We start from the raw sequence: 19,040 nt of genomic DNA on the forward strand, positions 1-19,040 counted from the left end.
AGCAGTTTGCCTGCATTATGCCATGCAACGAGGAAGCACAGGAGCTGGGTGCCATTATTATCCTCACTGTCTAGATGATGAAGCTGAGGTTTAGAGAGGTCAAATCCTTGCAGAGGGTTGCACCGCTGGTAGATGGTGTTGCTTGGTCTTCAGCCTCGGCCCGAATTCCCTCTGAAGCCTACATCCCCCACTGTGTGTGCTCTACTGTCTCCCATTGCTGGACTTCTGGGCGTCTGTCAATGCCAGGGCTTTGTTTCTTTCTTTTCTTCATGAAGAGCTAGCCAGCCTTTTCACTGCCACTCAGCTAAAGATGTATCTTGTTCCCTCCCTGCTCTGGTAGCTGGGGAGATTTGCAGACCTACAGCAGGTCAAGAAAAAATAAGACATACATTTGTAAGCCGGATTCGGGCTGCCAAGGGAAAGGCATATTCATCACCCGGACGGTGAAAGAAATCAAACCAGGGGAGGATATGATCTGTCAGCTCTATATTTCAAAGGTACTTCCTCATTGCCATTATTTATTTATCATCCACAGCAACTTCGGGCTCGAGCTCCACTGGACAGAATGTGAAATGAGGGGATGGAGGGTGAAGGTGGAGCCGACCTGGCTTCTGCCTTGCACTTTGTCAAACCAAGCCTTCTGATCAGGGGTGCTGACATGTGCCCGGGCCAGAAGGTCCCTTATCCTTTTACCTTTGTCACTTGGTCTGTGCCTACCAGGCTGGCCCTTTTCCTCTAACACATTAGGGCTGGGAGTGTACCTTTGGTTTGAGGAAGCCCTGATGTGGGAAAGGTGCATGGTGCTGGAGAGCAACCAGCTTTCCTCTTTGACTGGAGGTCGTAGGTCACAGCCTATTGCGGGGAGGGAGCCCTCTAGGAGTGTGGACAGAGCAGGACACACTGACCTCCCTGGGAAGAAATGGCCAAGAGACGGCATTGCAGGGAGAACTCTTATAGAACTGCAACTATGTGTTGGCCGAGCAAAGTGGCTCATGCCTGTAATCCCAGCACTTTGGGAGGCTAGGCGAGTGGACTGCTTTGAACTCAGGAGTTTCAGACCAGCCTGGGCAACGTGGTGAAACCCTTTCTCTACAAAAAAAAAAAAAAAAAAAAAAACCAACAAAAATTAGCCAGATGTGGTGGCAAGTGCCTGTAGTCCCAGGCACTCTAGAGGCTGAGGCTGGAGAATCGCTTGAGCCTGGGAAGTGGAGGTTGCAATGAGCCAAAATTAAAAAAAAAAAAAGAACTGCAACTATATGTAGCCCTGAATGGTGACAATGTGTCCATTCATCAAAATTATTTTATTTTTATTTCTTTTTTGTTTGTTTGTTTGTTTTGACTTAAGACACAGAGATTATTTTTATTTCTCTAGAGTTAGGGTCTTGCTCTGTCATTCTGGCTAGAGTGCAGTGGCACAATCATAGCTCACTGCAACTTCAAGTTCTTGAGTTCACGCAATCCTCCCACCTCAGCCTCCTGAGTAGAGCTAGGATTACAGGCACACATCATCACATCTGACCTATTAGGAACTTTTATTTTTTTGAGACAGAGCCTTACTCTGTTGCCCAGGCTGGAGTGCAGTGGTACAATCTCGGTTCACTGCAACCTCCGCCTCCCAGGTTTAAGTGATTCTCCTGCCTTAGTATCCCAAGTAGCTGGGATTACAGGCACCCACCAGCACACCCAGCTAATTTTTTTTATTTTTAGTAGAGACAGGGTTTCACCATGTTGACCAAGCTGGTCTCAACCTCCTGACCTCAAGTGATCTGCCTGCTTTGGCCTCCCAAAGTGCTGGGATTACAGGTGTAAACCATGATGTCCAGACTAATTTTTAATTTAAAAAATTATTTTTATTTAATTTTTAATTTTGATTATATATATATATATATGAAGATCTGATTTCACTGTATTGGTCAGGCTGGTCTCAAACTCCTGACCTTAGGTGATCCACCTGCCTTGGCCTCCCAAAGTGCTGGGATTACAGGTGTGAGCCATCATGCCTAGCCAAAAACAAATTTCTTTGTAGAGATAGGGTCTCTATGTTGCCGAGGCTGGTCTTAAACTCCTAGGCTCAAGAGATCCTCCTGACTCAGCCTCACAAAGTGCTGAGATTCCCAGTGTGAACCACTGTACCTGGCCTATCAAATATATATATATATATATATATATATTTTGACACAGGGTCTTGCTCTGTCACCCAGGCTGGAGTGCAGTGGTGTGATCAGGGCTCACTGTAGCCTCAACCTCCCAGGCTTGAGTAGTCCTTCCACCTCAGCCTCCTGGGTCGCTATGACTATAGGCATGCACCACTATACTTGGATAATTTTTTTTGAATTTTAATAGAGACAAGGTCTCACTATGCTGCAGTCCTCCCGCCTTGGCCTCTCAAAGTGTTGGGATTACAGACATGAACCACTGCACCTGGCCCATCAGAGGACTTTTTTTTTTTTTTTTTTTTTTTTTTTTTTTGAGATGGAGTTTCACTCTTTCATCCAGGCTGGAGTGAAATGGCACCATCTCAGCTCATTGCAACCTCCGCCCCATGGGGTTCAAGCGAGTCTCCTATTTCAGCCTCCTGAGTAGCTGAGATTATAGGCACTCACCACCATGCCTGGCTAATTTTGTATTTTTAGTAGAGACAGAGTTTTGCCATGTTGGCCAGCCTGGTCTCGAACTCCTGACCTCAGGTGATCCACCCACCTCAGCCTCCCAAAGTGCTAGGATTACAGGCGTGAGCCACTGCACCTGGCCTCAGAGAAGTTTTTTTTTTTTTTTTTACGGCTAGTCAAGTGAAGCAGTGGGAGTAGAGAAGGAACAAGGAAATCTGTAACTGGTTATGATCAATTAGTTGTAAACCTCAGAGAAGCTTTTTTTTTTTTTTTTTTTTTTTTTTTTTTGAGGCAGAGTTTCGCTCTTGTTACCCAGGCTGGTGTGCAATGGTGAGATCTCGGCTCACCGCAACCTCCGCTTCCTGGGTTCAGGCAATTTTCCTGCCTCAGCCTCCTGAGTAGCTGGGATTACAGGCACACGCCACCATGCCCAGCTAATTTTTTGTATTTTTAGTAGAGACGGGGTTTCACCATGTTGACCAGGATGGTCTCGATCTCTTGACCTCATGATCCACCCGCCTCGGCCTCCCAAAGTGCTGGGATTACAGGCTTGAGCCACCGCGCCCGGCATTTTTTTTTTTTTTTTTTGAGACGGAGTTTCGCTCTTGTTACCCAGGCTGGAGTGCAATGGCGCGATCTCGGCTCACCGCAACCTCCGCCTCCTGGGCTCAGGCAATTCTCAGGCTTGAGCCACCGCGTCCAGCCCCTCAGAGAAGCTTTTAATGTCACTTTGATTAGTTGCCAAGATGCCTCTTAGAGGTGGTTACTTGTGTCACTTGACAGATCATAGTGTCACTTGACACTTCCAGGAAACCAAGTCACAGTGTGGTTTAGTGACCTCCACAGGGTCACATGCTGGGACACAGAGCCCAAGTCTCCTTGTTTCCCTGCCTGACCCTGGCCAAGCCTGCCCTCTACAACACTAGGCAATGTTGAAGCCAACTCCATGGAAAGAAGGTGGGAGCTAGTGATTTTCAAGTGTAAATTTCTCCTCTGATGTATGTCTGACTTCTGTTCTCTCCTTCCAGCCCTTTATCATTGATGGGTTTAAGTTTGACCTACGGATTTATGTACTGGTGACATCCTGTGACCCTCTCAGGATTTTTGTGTACAATGAAGGACTGGCCCGCTTTGCGACGACCTCATACTCCCGCCCTTGCACAGACAACCTGGTGAGCTAAGGGGACACCCCACCTCACCCTCCTCACCCTACCCCCATAGCATGATTTAAAAAAAATTTCTAGGCGGGGCGCAGTGGCTCAAGCCTGTAATCCCAGCACTTTGGGAGGCCGAGGCAGGCGGATCACAAGGTCAAGAGATCGAGACCATCCTGGCCAACATGGTGAAACCCCATCTCTACTAAAAATACAAAAATTAGCTGGGTGTGGTGGCATGCGCCTGTAGTCCTAGCTACTTGGGAGGCTGAGGCGGAAGAATTGCTTGAACCCAGGAGGCGGAGGTTGCAGTGAGCCAAGATTGTGCCACTGCACTCCAGCCTGGCGACAGAGTGAGACTGTCTCAAAAAAAAAAAAAAAAAAAAAAATTTCTAGTTAAATCTGAATTCTCAAGACATTGTGAGTGTCATTTGCTGAGCACTTGCTGTGTGCCAGGTTTCACTTTGCACTCCCAGGAACTCTCACAGAGAGGGATTATTATCCCCATTTTACAGATGATGGTATTAAAACCCAGAGCATAAGGGACTTGTCCAGGGTTACATAGCTAGGAAGAGGTGAGTCTGGGGCTTGTGGCCAGGTCTGCCTGACTCCAAAGCCAGAACCACAGTTCAGGGGTACTCAAAGAGAAAAGGCCATGGGTGAGCTACCCTGCCATCCTCCACTTTCCTGGACCCTCAGGACTCCTGAAGTTTTTCTCAGGCAGGGCACTATTCAATCTCAGGAAAAATTCGAGTTTCTTAGGCTGGAGGCAGCAGGACACCCCTTCTTACTTCCTCTATTTTGCCACACTAAATAAGCCCTAAAACTTCCCTTTCTTTCCACCCTTTTAAGCCCCAGGGGCCTTGGGAGGGCACAGAGAGGAAGCAGGGGGCCTGCCCTTCCAAGCTGACCCCACTAATGTTTGTCTCTTTCCCCAGGATAACATCTGCATGCACCTGACTAATTATTCCATTAATAAGCACAGTTCCAACTTCAGTCGAGATGCTCACTCTGGCAGCAAGAGGTAAGGAGGTGGCTTCATTTTCCTTTCCTTTCCTTTCCCTCCGAGCTGCTTTCTGGGATTCTACCCAAACCCTGTCAGTCCCCATCAGTGTTTCCATCTTGGGTCACATGGTCTCAGAAAGTACTTCTTTGCTTCGCAACCCAGAACAGATTCCTTCATCTCTGCCCTCTTGGCTGTTAATCATTAAAAGAAGGCCCCGTCGTAAATCCTGGGAGGCTGGGAGGAGGGGAGATAAACATGAACTGTTTCCCCAGCAGAATATATACACACACCAAAACATAGCCTTATTATAGTTGGCCCTTCTGATATTTCCAAATCAACAGATTATTTATTGGTTGCTAGTCTGCCAGGTGAGAAGGACTTGCCAGGCAGTCATGGCTTGGCTTGTGTTCCCCGAGATGTTGCTCCACCAGAGATTCTCCAACGATGTGTCACAGTGTCCTGACATGTGGCTAGCTGGCTTGAAGATTCCCCGGAAGGGGGGAAATTGAGAGCAGTTTATGAAAGTATCTTCACGAGAGGCTTTTCCATTCCTCTTATTGTCTAATGGGGTCTCATTTGAGTATTAAGAAAACGGGGGACTGAGGAATGTGAACTTGACCAGGCAAAGGGGGAAAGGGAAAAGGAGCAAGTATTTCTGAAGGCTTCATGTGTGTGGGGGCCTGTGCTCGGTGCTTTATGTGCATTTTTTGTTGTTGAATTTTTCACAGCAACACTGTGGCCAAAGCATCATTAGCTACCCTCTGTTGGTGGAGAACTGTCAGTTTGGTGCCATCTCCATCTTACAGATGAGGAAACTGAGTCTCAGAGGTTTCGTGAGTTGCCCCAGGTCCCACAGCTGTGACTGCTAAACGGGGTGGAGAAGCCAGGTCTGTTAGACCAGCTCACTCTCTTCCTACTGCAACAGGCTTCAAAGGACTGCTGAACAGGCAAGCACTTTGCTTCAGACCATCAGAGAGGCATGTGACATTTCATGACCCCCTCAGTGGCAGCATTCCAAAAGCACACAGAAAATCACTAAGTTAAACCCACTTAAAGGGGATGTGTGAGGCTGGTCAGAGGCAGTCTCCACCTTTTTCGGAAGATGTCAGCCACCTGTGCTGCCTGAAGCTCTGCCACTTCCTCCTCTCCTCCCCACCTGGACTGGGGGCACCAGCTGAGCCTCTTGCATTGCTGTGTTCTGAGTGTCGGCACTCTGAGAGGTCTAGCTTGTAGTCCCAGCTCCGACGCTTGCCAGCTAAGCTTGGACAAGTTACTTCATCTCTCTGAGCCTGCATTTCTTTTTTTTTTTTTGAGACAGAGTTTCGCTCTTGTTACCCAGGCTGGAGTGCAATGGCACGATCTCAGCTCACCGCAACCTCCGCCTCCTGGGTTCAAGCAATTCTCCTGCTTCAGCCTCCTGAGTAGCTGGGATTACAGGCACGCGCCACCATGCCCAGCTAATTTTTTGTATTTTTAGTAGAGACGGGGTTTCACCATGTTGACCAGGATGGTCTTGATCTCTCGACCTCGTGATCCACCCGCCTTGGCCTCCCAAAGTGCTGGGATTACAGGCTTGAGCCACCGTGCCCGGCCCTGAGCCTGCATTTCTTGGTCTGGAGGATGAATGTGATGAGACTCCCTGCCCTGCCCTGTCACTCTGTGAGGCTCAAATGACTTGTGATGGCAACGTGGACAGTGCTCGTGGTTACCGTCATTTTTCCTTATTCTAAGGGCACAGTATGGAAGGGTTCTCATTTCCCTCATCCGATGAGAACTGAGACCCCAACAGCAGGCTCTGAGCCCTTGGCTGTGATGGAGTGGTGTCTTGGGGTAACCGAACTAAGGTGAGGTTGCAAAGTCTTCAAGTGTAGTTCTGCCTCTTCCATTTCCCGCTTCCTCTGTTCATCTCCGTCTCACCCCACTGTGCTTCTCCATCCACTCTCTCCTGGAGCAGCCATCTGCCCCTGTGGCCTCTGCCTGCCCTCGCTGGGTTCAGCCTCTTTCCCTTGGGCTCTGGGCCCATCTCTCCTCAGTTCCACCTGGACATCTTCAACTCAGCATTTCCCAGTGTGTGTGGGTGCGTTCTCTCTCCTTGCCTCCACCCTAGCACTCCAAATTGGTCTCCCTGCCCAACTTCCCCATCTCTGCCTTCTTATCTCCAGGGCTGGAGAGCTTGCACATTTCTTTTCCTAGCGATAATTTACATACTTGAAACCACTTAATCCTCCTCACAACAACACTATGAAGTCGGCATTATCATCATCCCTATTCTGCATATTAGGAAACTGAGGTGTGAAAAAGTTGTTACTTAACCCTAGGTGGCACAGCTAGGAAGCTGGGATTGAAACCAGGGCAGCCTGGCCCCTAAGCTGGTGCCCTTACCCACTAAGCCATGCTGCCCATGTCATCCACTTCATGGGCAGGGCACTGTCTTTTGTTTTCTTGAGACGGAGTCTTGCTCTTGACACCCAGGCTGGGGCAATGGCCCGATCTCAGTTCACTGCAACCTCCAACTCCCGGGTCAAGTGATTCTCCTGCTTCAGCCTCCCGAGTAGCTGGAATTACAGGTGCCTGCCACGACAGCTGGCTAATCTTTGTATTTTTACAATACGGTCAACACCAGTCATTGCCCATGGCTGTTCTTTGCCCAGTGCACGTTTGTCTTGCGTCCCTAGTTGTACTTTGCTCCCTGAGCGTTACAATGGTGCTCTGGCCTTTGGGGTTCTTCCCATATTGCTGGGCAGAGTTCTTCTTTCCTCCTCTCCTTCCCTTTTTCTTTCTCCTTTCTTCTTCCTCCTCTCTATCTTTTGAAGCAATCTGCTTCTCATACTGACTGTCTCATCGGCCCCAGAGTTGGCAGTTGAGGTCAACTGCATGCCTTGTCAATACCCCACTGGGGGACAAACTCAGAAGGGGTAGTGCTGCGGTCACAGTGAAGAAGACAGAAAACCTGAAAACCTGGCAGGACTCTAGGGCAGACACCAAGCCATTTTCATCTTTCAGTGTGCTCAGCACATGGCTGGTATTAAATTGAATTGCCTCACCACTGGGCATTATGAAATTACACAATAAAGTATATTCATTGTGATGAGCCCTGAGTCATCAAGAAAAGGTTATGTTATATGTTGTCAGGGAAGTGTATAATCTATTTCAGGAAAATTTATTTCCCAATTAGGCATATTAAATGCATTTTTTCCACTTGAAAAAATTGGCTTAAAGTGATCTGGAAAATCCATGTATGTGTAACACTGTTTTCTGACAATGGCAGGTGGAGGAGGTGGGCTCTGTATTGAGTAGCCTTTGCTTATCTGTCTCTGTATAAATGCATCCTTGGTTGTTTCACATGTGTATTGACTCCCTGAATGGTCCCGAGGCTCTCCATGACAGAAGTGATGGTTTCTAGTGTCCCCTTCTTGTATGCAGCTTTGCATGCACAGGCCCTTATCAAATGCTCACTGGCTGGCCGACCTTGCTTCCTCCTTCTTGACCCATTGGACTGGGGTCTAGTTGGGCTTTTGGAACTGCCTGGATGAGCCATGTCTCTTGTCTTCTTCATTCTTTCTTCTTTTCACTCCCCTGCACCTCCTCCTTCCACAGTCCCGCTTCCACTTTGGCTCTGTGCATGTGTGTAGATGTGAGGGGGCGAATGTCCGTCCCCACCATTGCCTCTTGGATCTGTGAGATCTGTCTTCTCTCTGTAACGCCCAGTTCAGAGCTGGCTGAGCACCCACTCAGGTATTTCCTCATGAAGAGTTCCACATGAGGCAGACATCTCTGAGTCCCCTGTGATCAGGTGTCCAGCTGTGTCTGTTTGCCCACGACTGAGGGGTTTCCTGGAATTCAGGACTTTCAGTTCTAAAATTGGGACAGTCCAGTTTGCCTGGCACAGTTGGTAACCTTATCTGTGGACATGCCCTGGGATACCTTTTCCTCATGGGCAGCCCTAAAACAAGATTTCTGTGTAGTTAGTGTCCTAGAATCCCCTCAGCTGAGGTGGGACCCAGGTATCAGCATTCTTAAAAGGCTCCCCACGTGCTTCTAATAAACACCAAAGGCTGAGGAATCATTGCTGCCAAAGTAAAACCATGGTGTCAGGGGGTTTTCTTTCTTCATCTCTTCCCCTGCTGATAAACGTTTTCTGGATCACAGTGAAAATGACCATGTCTTATGTGACTGCATCTGCATCCACTCTGGGGCTCTGGAGGCTTGGAGAATGTGGCCCTGGGATTCCTGGGGGCCTTCTCTGGCACTGACACAGCCCAGATGTCACCTTGGCTCCTGGGCGTTCATCCCTGTTGGCGCTAGAGACTTGTCTCTGCCAGGAGTTTCTGGTTTCCAGTGTGCCATAGCCTCGGATGACCAGAGGCCAGCTGCACTGCCTCCTGACCTATGGTTTCCTTCCAGAAAGCTCTCCACCTTCAATGCATACATGGAGGACCACAGCTACAATGTGGAGCAGATATGGAGGGATATTGAGGACGTCATCATCAAGACCCTCATCTCGGCCCACCCCATCATCAGGCATAACTACCACACCTGCTTCCCCAACCACACACTCAACAGCGCCTGCTTTGAGATTCTGGGCTTCGACATTTTGCTGGACCGCAAACTCAAACCCTGGCTGTTGGAGGTAGGGAAGTTTGGGCAAGGGGCGAAAATGGACTCCTGTTCTTAGGGCCAGCCAGCTTCAAGGATCTGCCCTCCCGGCTCACCTGAATTGTTTCAACTTCCCCGGCCACTTCCTCCCATGATGCCTGCTGCCTGGGGCTTCTCTTGTAGCTGAGAAGTGGCCACCAGAGGGGGATAGACAGCTGGGAATTAGAGCATGCCTTGTGCCTTCTTGAGGTCCACTCAGACTTGGAAATGTTGATCTTAGACACAGAGTGATTCTAAAGACGCCTCGACCTTTTGTAACAGAGTTGTCTCCCAGAAAGGGAGTGTTCTTCATCAAAGCTGGGTTGGCAACGTTCAGCATCAGACAGGAGCAGCCATGCCCCATTCTTAGGGGCCTGGACTCCTCGGTTCACAGGCACGAGCAGAGAGTGGCCTGGGGCCTGCTGCCACGGAAATGGGGGGCCTGCCTCTCCCAGACCCATGGGGCGGTGCGAGGAGGGGGAGAAGCTTTCCTGGTGGCTGCCTCTCTTCCTGATTGAATTGTCCCCAGGAGCCCTTTCACATGGCCCTTCAGGGAGCATTGTGAAGAGCGAAGGGTGCTAGTGCCAGGTGCAGCGACGCAGTCAGACTTTAGGGTGGAGAACCCGAGAAGACAGGTTAGGTTCCGCAGCTTTGTCCTTCTTCCAGTCCCAGCCCTTGTTTCCAGGTACAGTGGGAAGAGGGATGTGCCTGTTGGCAGCTCTTACCCAAAGAGCAGAATGAGCCACCAGGAGCAAGTCCTTCAGAAACTTTTAGAAATCTACAGATGTCACATGATGCCTCCAAACAATACAGACTTTTCAGTGGGCAGAAATGAGTCCTCTCCCTCCTCCCACCTGTCTCCCCTCCACCCTGGCCGGGCTCCTGAATACCTTTCCTCCCTACCTCCTGCGTCTGAGCCTTTGAGCAGGACCCTTTCCATCCCGCTCTCTGGATGCCCAGTGCACACGAGAGAACACATGCACCCCAGATGGAGTGGAACACACATACCAGGGAGGGTAATCCTGATGCTCCCAAAGAAGAAAGGACCGAGATAAAAGCTGGTTTAACTAGAGGGAGTTCCACTTCCTCCTTTTTTCACTGTGGCTCCAGTCCAGATGCTCTCTCCCCTCCCTTCCTCTCATCTTGGTTGTCAGGGCCCTGAGGTGGGCACCTTGGAGGAGGCATCTTGGCCTCACTCTCTGCCTTCACTCTGGACGGCCCTGTCCCCAGCTGCCAATCTTGCTCTCACAGGTCAACCACTCTCCAAGCTTCTCCACCGACTCTTGGCTGGATAAAGAAGTGAAAGACGGTCTGCTGTATGACACCTTGGTCCTGATCAACCTGGAAAGCTGTGACAAGAAGAAAGTCTTGGAGGAGGAGAGACAACGAGGGCAGTTCCTGCAGCAGTGTTATTCTCGGGAGATGAGGTACAGTAGCACTCCCCAGCCGCGGGCACTGCTCTCTCTGACTCCCCTGCTCCCAGTAAGAATGGTCTGTCCTGGTCTAAATTATGATTCATCAGCCTACTGGTTATGTGGCCTTTCTGTCACTTCTCTGAGCCTCAGTCCTCTTTCTGTGAAATGGAGCTATGATACATAAGGTTGTTGAGCGAATTAAATGAGATAATGCACACGAAAGGCTTAGCATAGTGCCTGGCGCTGTAATGTATATTGAAGGCTATTAGAATCTCGCCTAGAGCTGGAGGGGGTCATTGCAACAAACGATCATCCTACTTGGAAAATGAGTTTGTATTGGCAGAATGTAGCACATTGAATAGTTTTACTCTGAATATTCCTTTGTTCCTAGAAATAGGAGATTAAGTTACAGATATATAGCTGCCTATTATGGACAGAAATTAACATTATGTGAATTACCAATATAAAAATAAGACCATACATTTATTTTTACTATAAAGAAAGATGTGTCTGTCCTTCTCCACGTTCCCGTTTTGCCAGGAGCTAATGTCCCCTGCTTCCTGTCGGCAGCACTTGCCTTGTGACTGGGGCTTCCATTCTGTAGAGTAATTCTAGTGTCAGGAGACTCTGCGCCTAGTCCAGGGGACCCTGTGTTGCTTTTCAGAGCCTGCTACAGCCCCCTGCACTCCTCATGAGCAGAGCTAGTCTAATCCTTGGGGGTTGAGCTTCTAGAACTGATGCCATAAATGGCATTTATGTTTGGATGGCACCGTGTTTCTCAGGCACGTGCACTGTCTTCTCTGTAAGGAGTGGGCAGGTAGGTAGGGTGGGATGCTGTGTGGCCTTGTTGGAAGCCAAGGAAACCAAGACTCCAGAAGGGAAACTGACTTGCGCAAGGTCCAAGTAAAACCCATTTTCCCCTCAACCTAGTTCTGACTAGGCAGACTGGGAAGGTCATTTACTGCTGATAAATGACAGCTCTGGACCCAGAGCCAAGTGGGTCTGCTGCCTGGGATTCCAGGATGCCTTCCGCCATGCCCTGCCATCTCTAAACTCCTCGAGAAGGAGGCCGTGTCCTATTGAGGAGCAGCTGCCAGGTTAAGGGCCTCCTCTGAATCAGTCTCCTCATTACTTGGCCCTGGATATTTCTGTGACTCTGGGTTTCCCTGCTATAAAAGAGGGCTTATCATTTCTCCCTACCTGATCCCCACTTCCCTAGGGGGCTGTGAGGAAGGATGAGATCATTGCAGCTCGTAAAGGGTCATCAAGCTCACTCAGGAAGCCCTCAAATTCAGCAAAAGTACAAGCTGCCACTCTCTAGAGGAGGGTAATCAGGGCAGGGAATGGAAAGGTGGCAACAGTCTGCCTAGTCAGAACTAAGCCGAGGGGAAAACGGGTTTTACTTGGAACAGGACAGAATTTGGTGAGCTTTCAGAAAGACTGTGCTCACCAGCTCTTAGTATATTATGACGCTGGCTGTCCCAGGAGGGCTAGAATCTCCTTTCAGGGAAACAGTCCTGCATTTATTAGCAAATCCTGATTGACTGCCATTACATGCAAGGCTTCCATCTGGCCCTAGATGACCTCCAGCTTGGACATGTCCCTTCCAGGCTTTGTCCCAAGAAAACTTAACAGCAGCGCCATGTTCTGCTTCCCAACAGGATTGAGGAAGCCAAGGGTTTCCGGGCCGTGCAGTTAAAGAAAGCTGAAATGTATGAGAAGGATAACTGCGGAGGGTTCCGGCTGATTTATCCCAGTCTGAATTCAGAGAAGTATGAGAAGTTTTTCCAGGACAACAACTCCATCTTCCAGAATACTGTTGCTTCCAGGGCTCGGGAGGTGTATGCCCGGTAGGAAGGCTTCCGGGATGAGGTCGGTGGGGGGCTCTGGGGATTGTGTTGGCTGAGCGGCCTGGAATGGCAGGGAGAGTCCCCAGCCATGAAAGTTGCCAGAGCAGCCAGGTGCCATGGCTCATACCTGTAGTCCCAGCACTTTAGGAGGCCAAGGCAGGTGGATGGCATGAGCCCAGGAGTTCAAGACCAGCCTGGGCAACATGGCGAAACCCCTTCTCTACAAAACAACAAAAAGGAAAATTAGCCAGACATGGTTGCATGTGCCTAGACTCCCAGCTACTCTGGAGGCTGAGGCAGGAGAATCACCTGAGTCTGGGGCAGGGGAAGCTGCAGTGAGCTGCGATTGCACCACTGCATTCCAGCCTGGGCGTCAGAGTCAGACCTTGTCTCAAAGAAAAGCAAAGAAAGAAAGTTGCCAGATGAATATCTGCCCTGGTCTCACAAGGAATTGGAAGATTCCCTTTGTGAGGTGGAGAGGGGTACCTGTTTCTTTCTTCCTTTTTTTTTTTTTAATGTCTTAAAAAAATTTTTTTTAATATTTATTTTTTGTGGAGACAGAGTTTCACCATGTTGGCCAGGATGGTCTTGCTCTCTTGACCTCGTGATCCTCCCACCTCGGCCCCCCAAAGTGCTGGGATTACAGGTGTGAGCCACCGTGCCTGGCCTAGGGGTAGCTGTTTCTAGAAACTCACTCCCGAGGATGGCCACCCCTCAAAGCTGCCTCATGGATTCACACAGGCATAAACTCCGGGAGCTGGGGGCACTCATCCACTCCCAGTCCTTTCCTACCAGCTCATTTTATGGAGAGAGAGGTCAGAGCAGAGAAGGGATCACATAGAAAGTTGATGACACAAGAGGGACCAGAACTCCCCTGTGTCCTGACTCATGAGACAGTGATTTCTGCTAGATGATATCACCTTTTGTCCACTCTCAGGATCCATTGGCTAGAGAGGCCCAGCACAGGACACGGCCCAATATGGGAGCCTCTGGCTTTAGCTTCCTACCCAGACCCTCTCCCCAGCACCTACCATGGATGGGGACTGGCCTGCTGGGAAGTGGGAAACAGATAGCAGTGTGGTGGACTAGGGTATAGCGCCCTTACTGCACATCTCTCCTTGGATGCTGTTCCCACGTGGGGGATGGTATGGGTGGTGGAATGATGCTTTCCTCCACACCCTGCTCCTTGACCTTCAATCACTTGTGCAGACTAGATATGTTGGAGGAGGGCACGTGGAACTCGCTACCTCTTCGCCAAGTCATGTCCATCCCCCAAGGAGAATGCCTGCCTGCGTGGCACATCCCTAACTCCCATGACACTCACTTCTTCTTCATGGGCAGGCAACTGATCCAGGAGCTGAGACTAAAAGGGGAGAAAAAGCCCTTCCAAGTGAAGAAGAAGGTAGAACTGCAAGGGGAGTCGGCAGGCGAGCAAGTGAGAAAGAAGGGCGTGAGGGGCTGGCAACAGAAACAACAGCAGAAAGACAAGTCCACGACCCGAGCCTCCAAACAAGTAAACCCAGAGTGGGGGGAGCACACGTAGCCAGCACCCTTCCCTGCCTGGGGCTGATCCGTAGAGTGGTGCTCAGGAGGCCACTGCTTAGAGCTCAGACACACTGAAGGGCTGTGCAGAGGGCTGGGCAACAGCGGGCGGGGTGGGGAGCCCTGAAGGCACACAGGACCCGGCATCTTTCGGAGGATCCCTCCATCCAGGCAGCAGAGGACTCTCACTGGTCTGTCCTTCTCGCCTCCTTTAGTAGGAGTAAGGGCAGCCAGGCCATGCTGGGAGGCTGAACTCCAGCCTCAGTTACGGAGCGCATGTCAGAACTGCATGTACTCATGGTCCTCAACTGCTGCTTGGGTTGGAACGCTCCCTCCATCAGGCCAGGGTACAGTCGAGAGAGCAGGCCCCTGGGAAGAGCTTCTGGGAGTGGGACTCTCAAAACATCACATGGGATGTCGATCCTGGCTGGGTCCTTCCTCCTCTGTGCAACGCGTGGACCAGTCCTGGCTGTGGATCAGCCGTCCAGTTGGCTTGTGGTCTGTCTTTGCCTTCTCTGCTTAGCACTCTCTTCTAGCTCAGCGGGAAGATGCAGCTGATGTGTCAGTCCATCTCCTTTATCTCAAAGACTCACCTGAATTAGAGCAAGGCTTTTTGTTTTGTATTCTTTAACTTTGTTAGGGTCACAGACCCTTTAAAAATCTGATAAAAAGCCATGGAATCTCTTGCCCTAAAGTACACAGTGCAGTTTTTTTTTCTTTCTTTCTTTTTTCTTTTTTTTTTTTTTAGTGGACGTCCTTTCTGTTGACACAATGCAGTTTTTAAACTGCAATTTCAAGTGGCTCAAAGACCCCATGAAGCTATCCATGATCTCTCTGAGGGTCTAAGAATTCCAGGTTGAGAGCCCCACATTAGAGAGACTTGAATATCGATTGCTTTCCTTCTCATCGCCTTTGCACCTACCCCTGGGTGCAGATGAATCTGGAAGTAGCTAGAGCTGGGTTCCCATGGGCTGTGTGTTTGATTTCCTCCTCCCCAGGACATCCAACCATTGACATTAGTGCCCTGTGTACCTGACTTGCTCTTGAGTGTCAGAGATGAAAGGAAAAATGAAACAGGCAGCAGCCTCAACCAGGAGGCCCCCATGAAGGAGGCCGGCTCCATTTCCCCCAAGCCTACGTCTGCAAGACCCTTCAGTTCTGTACCCAATCTGAGGAATCTCAATCTCAGCAGCTCTGGGCTGGAGCCCAGTAAACTCAGCTTCAGAATCAAGGAGGCCAAGTCTGCCTCTGCAGTGAACGTATTCGCTGGCACTGTGGTAAGTAGTGAGCTGAGCTCTGGGAGGGAGTGGTGGGAGTCTTGCTTGCTGGTCCTTTCTCTACCCCCAACTTGCTGTGACCCTTTGAGTAAGCCACTGAGCTTCCCTGGGCCTCAGTGTCTCCTCTGGACAAGCCTATGCTGTGGAATGGCATAGCTGCTGGGAGGATGGGCCTGGACTGGCATTTAGGAAGGCGCTCTTGTGCGTCCCCTCTTCGGAGGCAGGTTTTCCCCTGGAGTGGTTCCTAGAGCTACTGTGGCAAATTGCTTCCAACTGGGTGGCTTAAAACAACACCATTTATTCTCTCACAGTTCTTGAGGCTAGAAGTCGGAAACGGCGGTGCTGGCAGGACCGTGCTCCACCTCAGGGCTCTCCAGGGAGGCTCTTCCTTGCTTTTTTTTTTTTTTTTAGAGATAGGGTTTCACCATATTGGTCAGGTTGGTCTCAAACTCCGAACCTCAGGTGATCCACCCACCTTGGCCTCCCAGAGTGCTGGGATTACAGGCATGAGCCACTGTGCCCGGCCCTTTTTTGTTGATTATTTAGGATTTTCATCATATGTCATTTTCAAATAAAGTCAGTTTTACTTCTTTCCAATCATTAGGCTCTTTATTTTTCTTGCTTTATTGAAGTAGCTAGAACTTCTAGCACAATGTTGAATAGGGCTGGAGACAGCAAACATCTTTGTCTTGTTTCTAATCTTATTAGGGTAACATTCAATCTTTCACTATTAAGTATGATACTAACTGTTAGGTATTTGTAGATGCCCTTTATCAGATTGAAAAAGGTTACTTCTATTCCTAGTTTGCTGAGAGTTTTTAAAAATAATGGATGGATGTTTAACCCTGTCAAGAGCTTCTTTGGCATGAAGTGATATAATCATATGGATTTTTTTTCTTTAGACTGCTAATATGGTCTATTATATTGATCGATTTTTGAATATTGTATCTGTCTTGCAATCCCAGGATAAACCCCACTTGGTCATGGTATTTTTTAATACATTGCTAAATTTAATTTGCTAAAATTTTATGTCTAAGTTCATAAAAGGTATTGATTTATAATTTTTTCCCTTCTACTTTCTTTGTATATCTTTGATATCAGGGTAATTCTGGCCCCATAAAATCAGTTGGGAAGTATTCCTTTCTCTTTTGTTTTCTTCAAGAGATTATGTTTGTGTCATCATTTCTTTTCTTTTCTGTTTTTTTTTTTTTTGATCGAGTCTCACTCTGTTGCCCAAAAAAGTAGTACTATTAATACAATTAATTGGGTTTAGAGCTGTAATGCTAATTGTTTTCTATTCATCTCTTCTGCTTTTGCTTCTTATCCTGCATTCTCCCTTTTCTGCCAGCTTTTGGGTTAATTAAAAATCGAGTATTTGTTAGTCTCAATTCCTCTATTGCTTATTTATTTATTTACTTATTTTACTTTAGGTGCATACTATATCTGGCATTTCTTCCCATGTTATCCCTCCCCACCCTCCCCTCCCTCTCCACCCCCATTGTCTCTCCCCTACCCCCCAACTGTCCCCTGTGTGTGATGCTCCTCTCCCTGAGTCCACATGTTCTCGTTGTTCAACACCCACCTATGAGTGAGAACATATGGTATTTGGCTTTCTGTTCTTGGGTCAGTTTACTGAGAACAATGGTTTCCAGATTCATCCAAGTCCCTACAAAGGACACAAACTCATTGTTTTTTATGGCTGCATAGTATTCCATGGTGTATATGTGCCACATTTTCTTTGTCCAGTCTATCATTGATGGACATTTGGGTTGGTTCCAGGTCTTTGCTATTGTACACAGGGCTGCAATGAACATACCTGTGCCTGTGTCTTTATAGTAGAATGATTTATAGTTCTTTGGGTATATACCCAGTAGTGGGATTGCTGGGTCACATGGAATTTCTATTTCTAGATCCTTGAGAAATCGCCACACTGTCTTCCACAATGGTTGAACTAATTTACACTCCCACCAACTGTGTAAGAGTGTTCCTATTTCTCCACATCCTCTCCAGCATCTGTTGTCTCCAGATTTTTTAATGATCGCCATTCTAACTGGCGTAAGATGATATCTCAGTGTGGTTTTGATTTGCATTTCTCTAATGACCAGTGATGATGAGCATTTTTTTTTCTTGTATATCTGTTTTAGTTCTTTGTAGATTCTGGATATTAGCCCTTTGTCAGATGGGTAGATTGCAAAAATTTTTTCCCATTCTGTCCTCTATTGCTTTTTTAGTTATAACTTTTTACTTTTTTTTTTTTAGTGATCTAAGGATATGCATCTTCAACTTATCAGAATGTATTTATTCTAAATACATTCTATTTATTTAGAGTTAACGTTGTATGTATTTAGAGTTAATGTTGTACCTAATTTTAAGTATAGAAAACTTACTCCCTCTTTTGTGCTAACATACATATAAATCCTATGATACAGTGTTATACATTTTGCTTTTAAATAGTATTTAAAATTAAAAAAAATTTTTGTTAGCGATAGAGTCTTGCTCTATTGCCCAGGCTGGAGTGCAGTGGAGCAGTCATAGCTCACTGCAGCCTAGAACTCTTGGGCTCAAGTGATCCTCCTACCTCAGCCTCCTGTGTAGCTTAGCTGGGACGACTGTACCACTGTGCCCAGCTAACTTAAAAAAAAATTTTGTAGAGACAGGGTCTTGTTATGTTGCCCAGGCTGGTCTCAAACTCCTAGGTTTGGGCAGTTCTCCTACTTTGGCGTCCCTAAGTGCTGATTACAGGTCTGAGCCACTGTGCTTGAACTAATCATAGTATTTTAAAAATTTAAGAGAAGGATATCTATCTGTCTATCTATCTATCTATCTATCTATCTATCTATCTATCTATATATGTTACATACGTGTGTGTGTATATATATATGTTGTTTTTAGTCTGAAAATATCTCTGTTATTTTTATTGTAGTGTACATCTATCTGTTGGTAATAAATTTTCTATTTTTGTTTATCTGAAAATGTATTTAGCCTTAATTTTGAAGAATATTTTTGTTGGACCTAGAATTCTGGGTTGACTTCTTTTTCCTTCAGCACTTTATTTATTTATTGAGACAGAGTTCACTCTTGTTGCTCAGGCTGGAGTGCAATGGCATAATCTTGGCTCACTGCAACCTCCACCTCTTGAGTTCAAGCAGTTCTCCTGACTCAGCCTCCCAAGTAGCTGGCATTACAGGTGTGCACCACCACACCTGGCTAAGTTTTTTATTTTTAGTAGAGATGGAGCTTCACCATGTTGGTCAGGCTGGTCTTGAAATTGTGAATTCTAGTGATCTGCCTGCCTCGGCCTCCCAAAGTGCTGGGATTACAGGCATGAGCCACTGTGCCTAGCTCTTTAGCACTTTAAATATGTTGTTCATTATCTTCTGGTCTTTTTTTAAATTAGTAGTCAACTATATTCATAACATTGTTCCCTATGTATATAATATGTCATTTTTCTCTGATCGCCTTATCTTTGGGTTTCAGCAATTTGGCTATGATGTGTCTGGGTGTGGTTTTATTTGTAAAAGGCAAAAGATTTATATGATCTAAAGAGAAACC

At 47.7% G+C, this 19,040-nt stretch overlaps 1 protein-coding gene across 3 annotated transcripts in view; it reads left to right on the forward strand.

The window, feature by feature from the left end:
• LOC101047061 (tubulin polyglutamylase TTLL6) overlaps positions 1 to 19,040 on the forward strand; it is a 37,387-nt gene that overhangs the window by 4,304 nt on the left and 14,043 nt on the right. For 2 of the 3 annotated variants that reach the window (XM_074388638.1, XM_039476401.2), the window contains 8 exons: positions 341 to 497; positions 3,638 to 3,781; positions 4,702 to 4,787; positions 9,174 to 9,399; positions 10,656 to 10,831; positions 12,481 to 12,669; positions 14,011 to 14,182; positions 15,210 to 15,488. In XM_074388638.1, the coding sequence (XP_074244739.1) occupies positions 341 to 497; positions 3,638 to 3,781; positions 4,702 to 4,787; positions 9,174 to 9,399; positions 10,656 to 10,831; positions 12,481 to 12,669; positions 14,011 to 14,182; positions 15,210 to 15,488 (1,429 nt within the window). Of the gene's footprint in view, positions 1 to 340; positions 498 to 3,637; positions 3,782 to 4,701; positions 4,788 to 6,536; positions 6,614 to 9,173; positions 9,400 to 10,655; positions 10,832 to 12,480; positions 12,670 to 14,010; positions 14,183 to 15,209; positions 15,489 to 19,040 lie in introns of those variants that run through there. The other variant, XM_074388639.1, reaches the window with a different exon arrangement.

The sequence above is a fragment of the Saimiri boliviensis genome, chromosome 17 (assembly GCF_048565385.1).
Source record: "Saimiri boliviensis isolate mSaiBol1 chromosome 17, mSaiBol1.pri, whole genome shotgun sequence".
In the NCBI taxonomy this organism is placed as follows: domain Eukaryota; kingdom Metazoa; phylum Chordata; class Mammalia; order Primates; family Cebidae; genus Saimiri; species Saimiri boliviensis.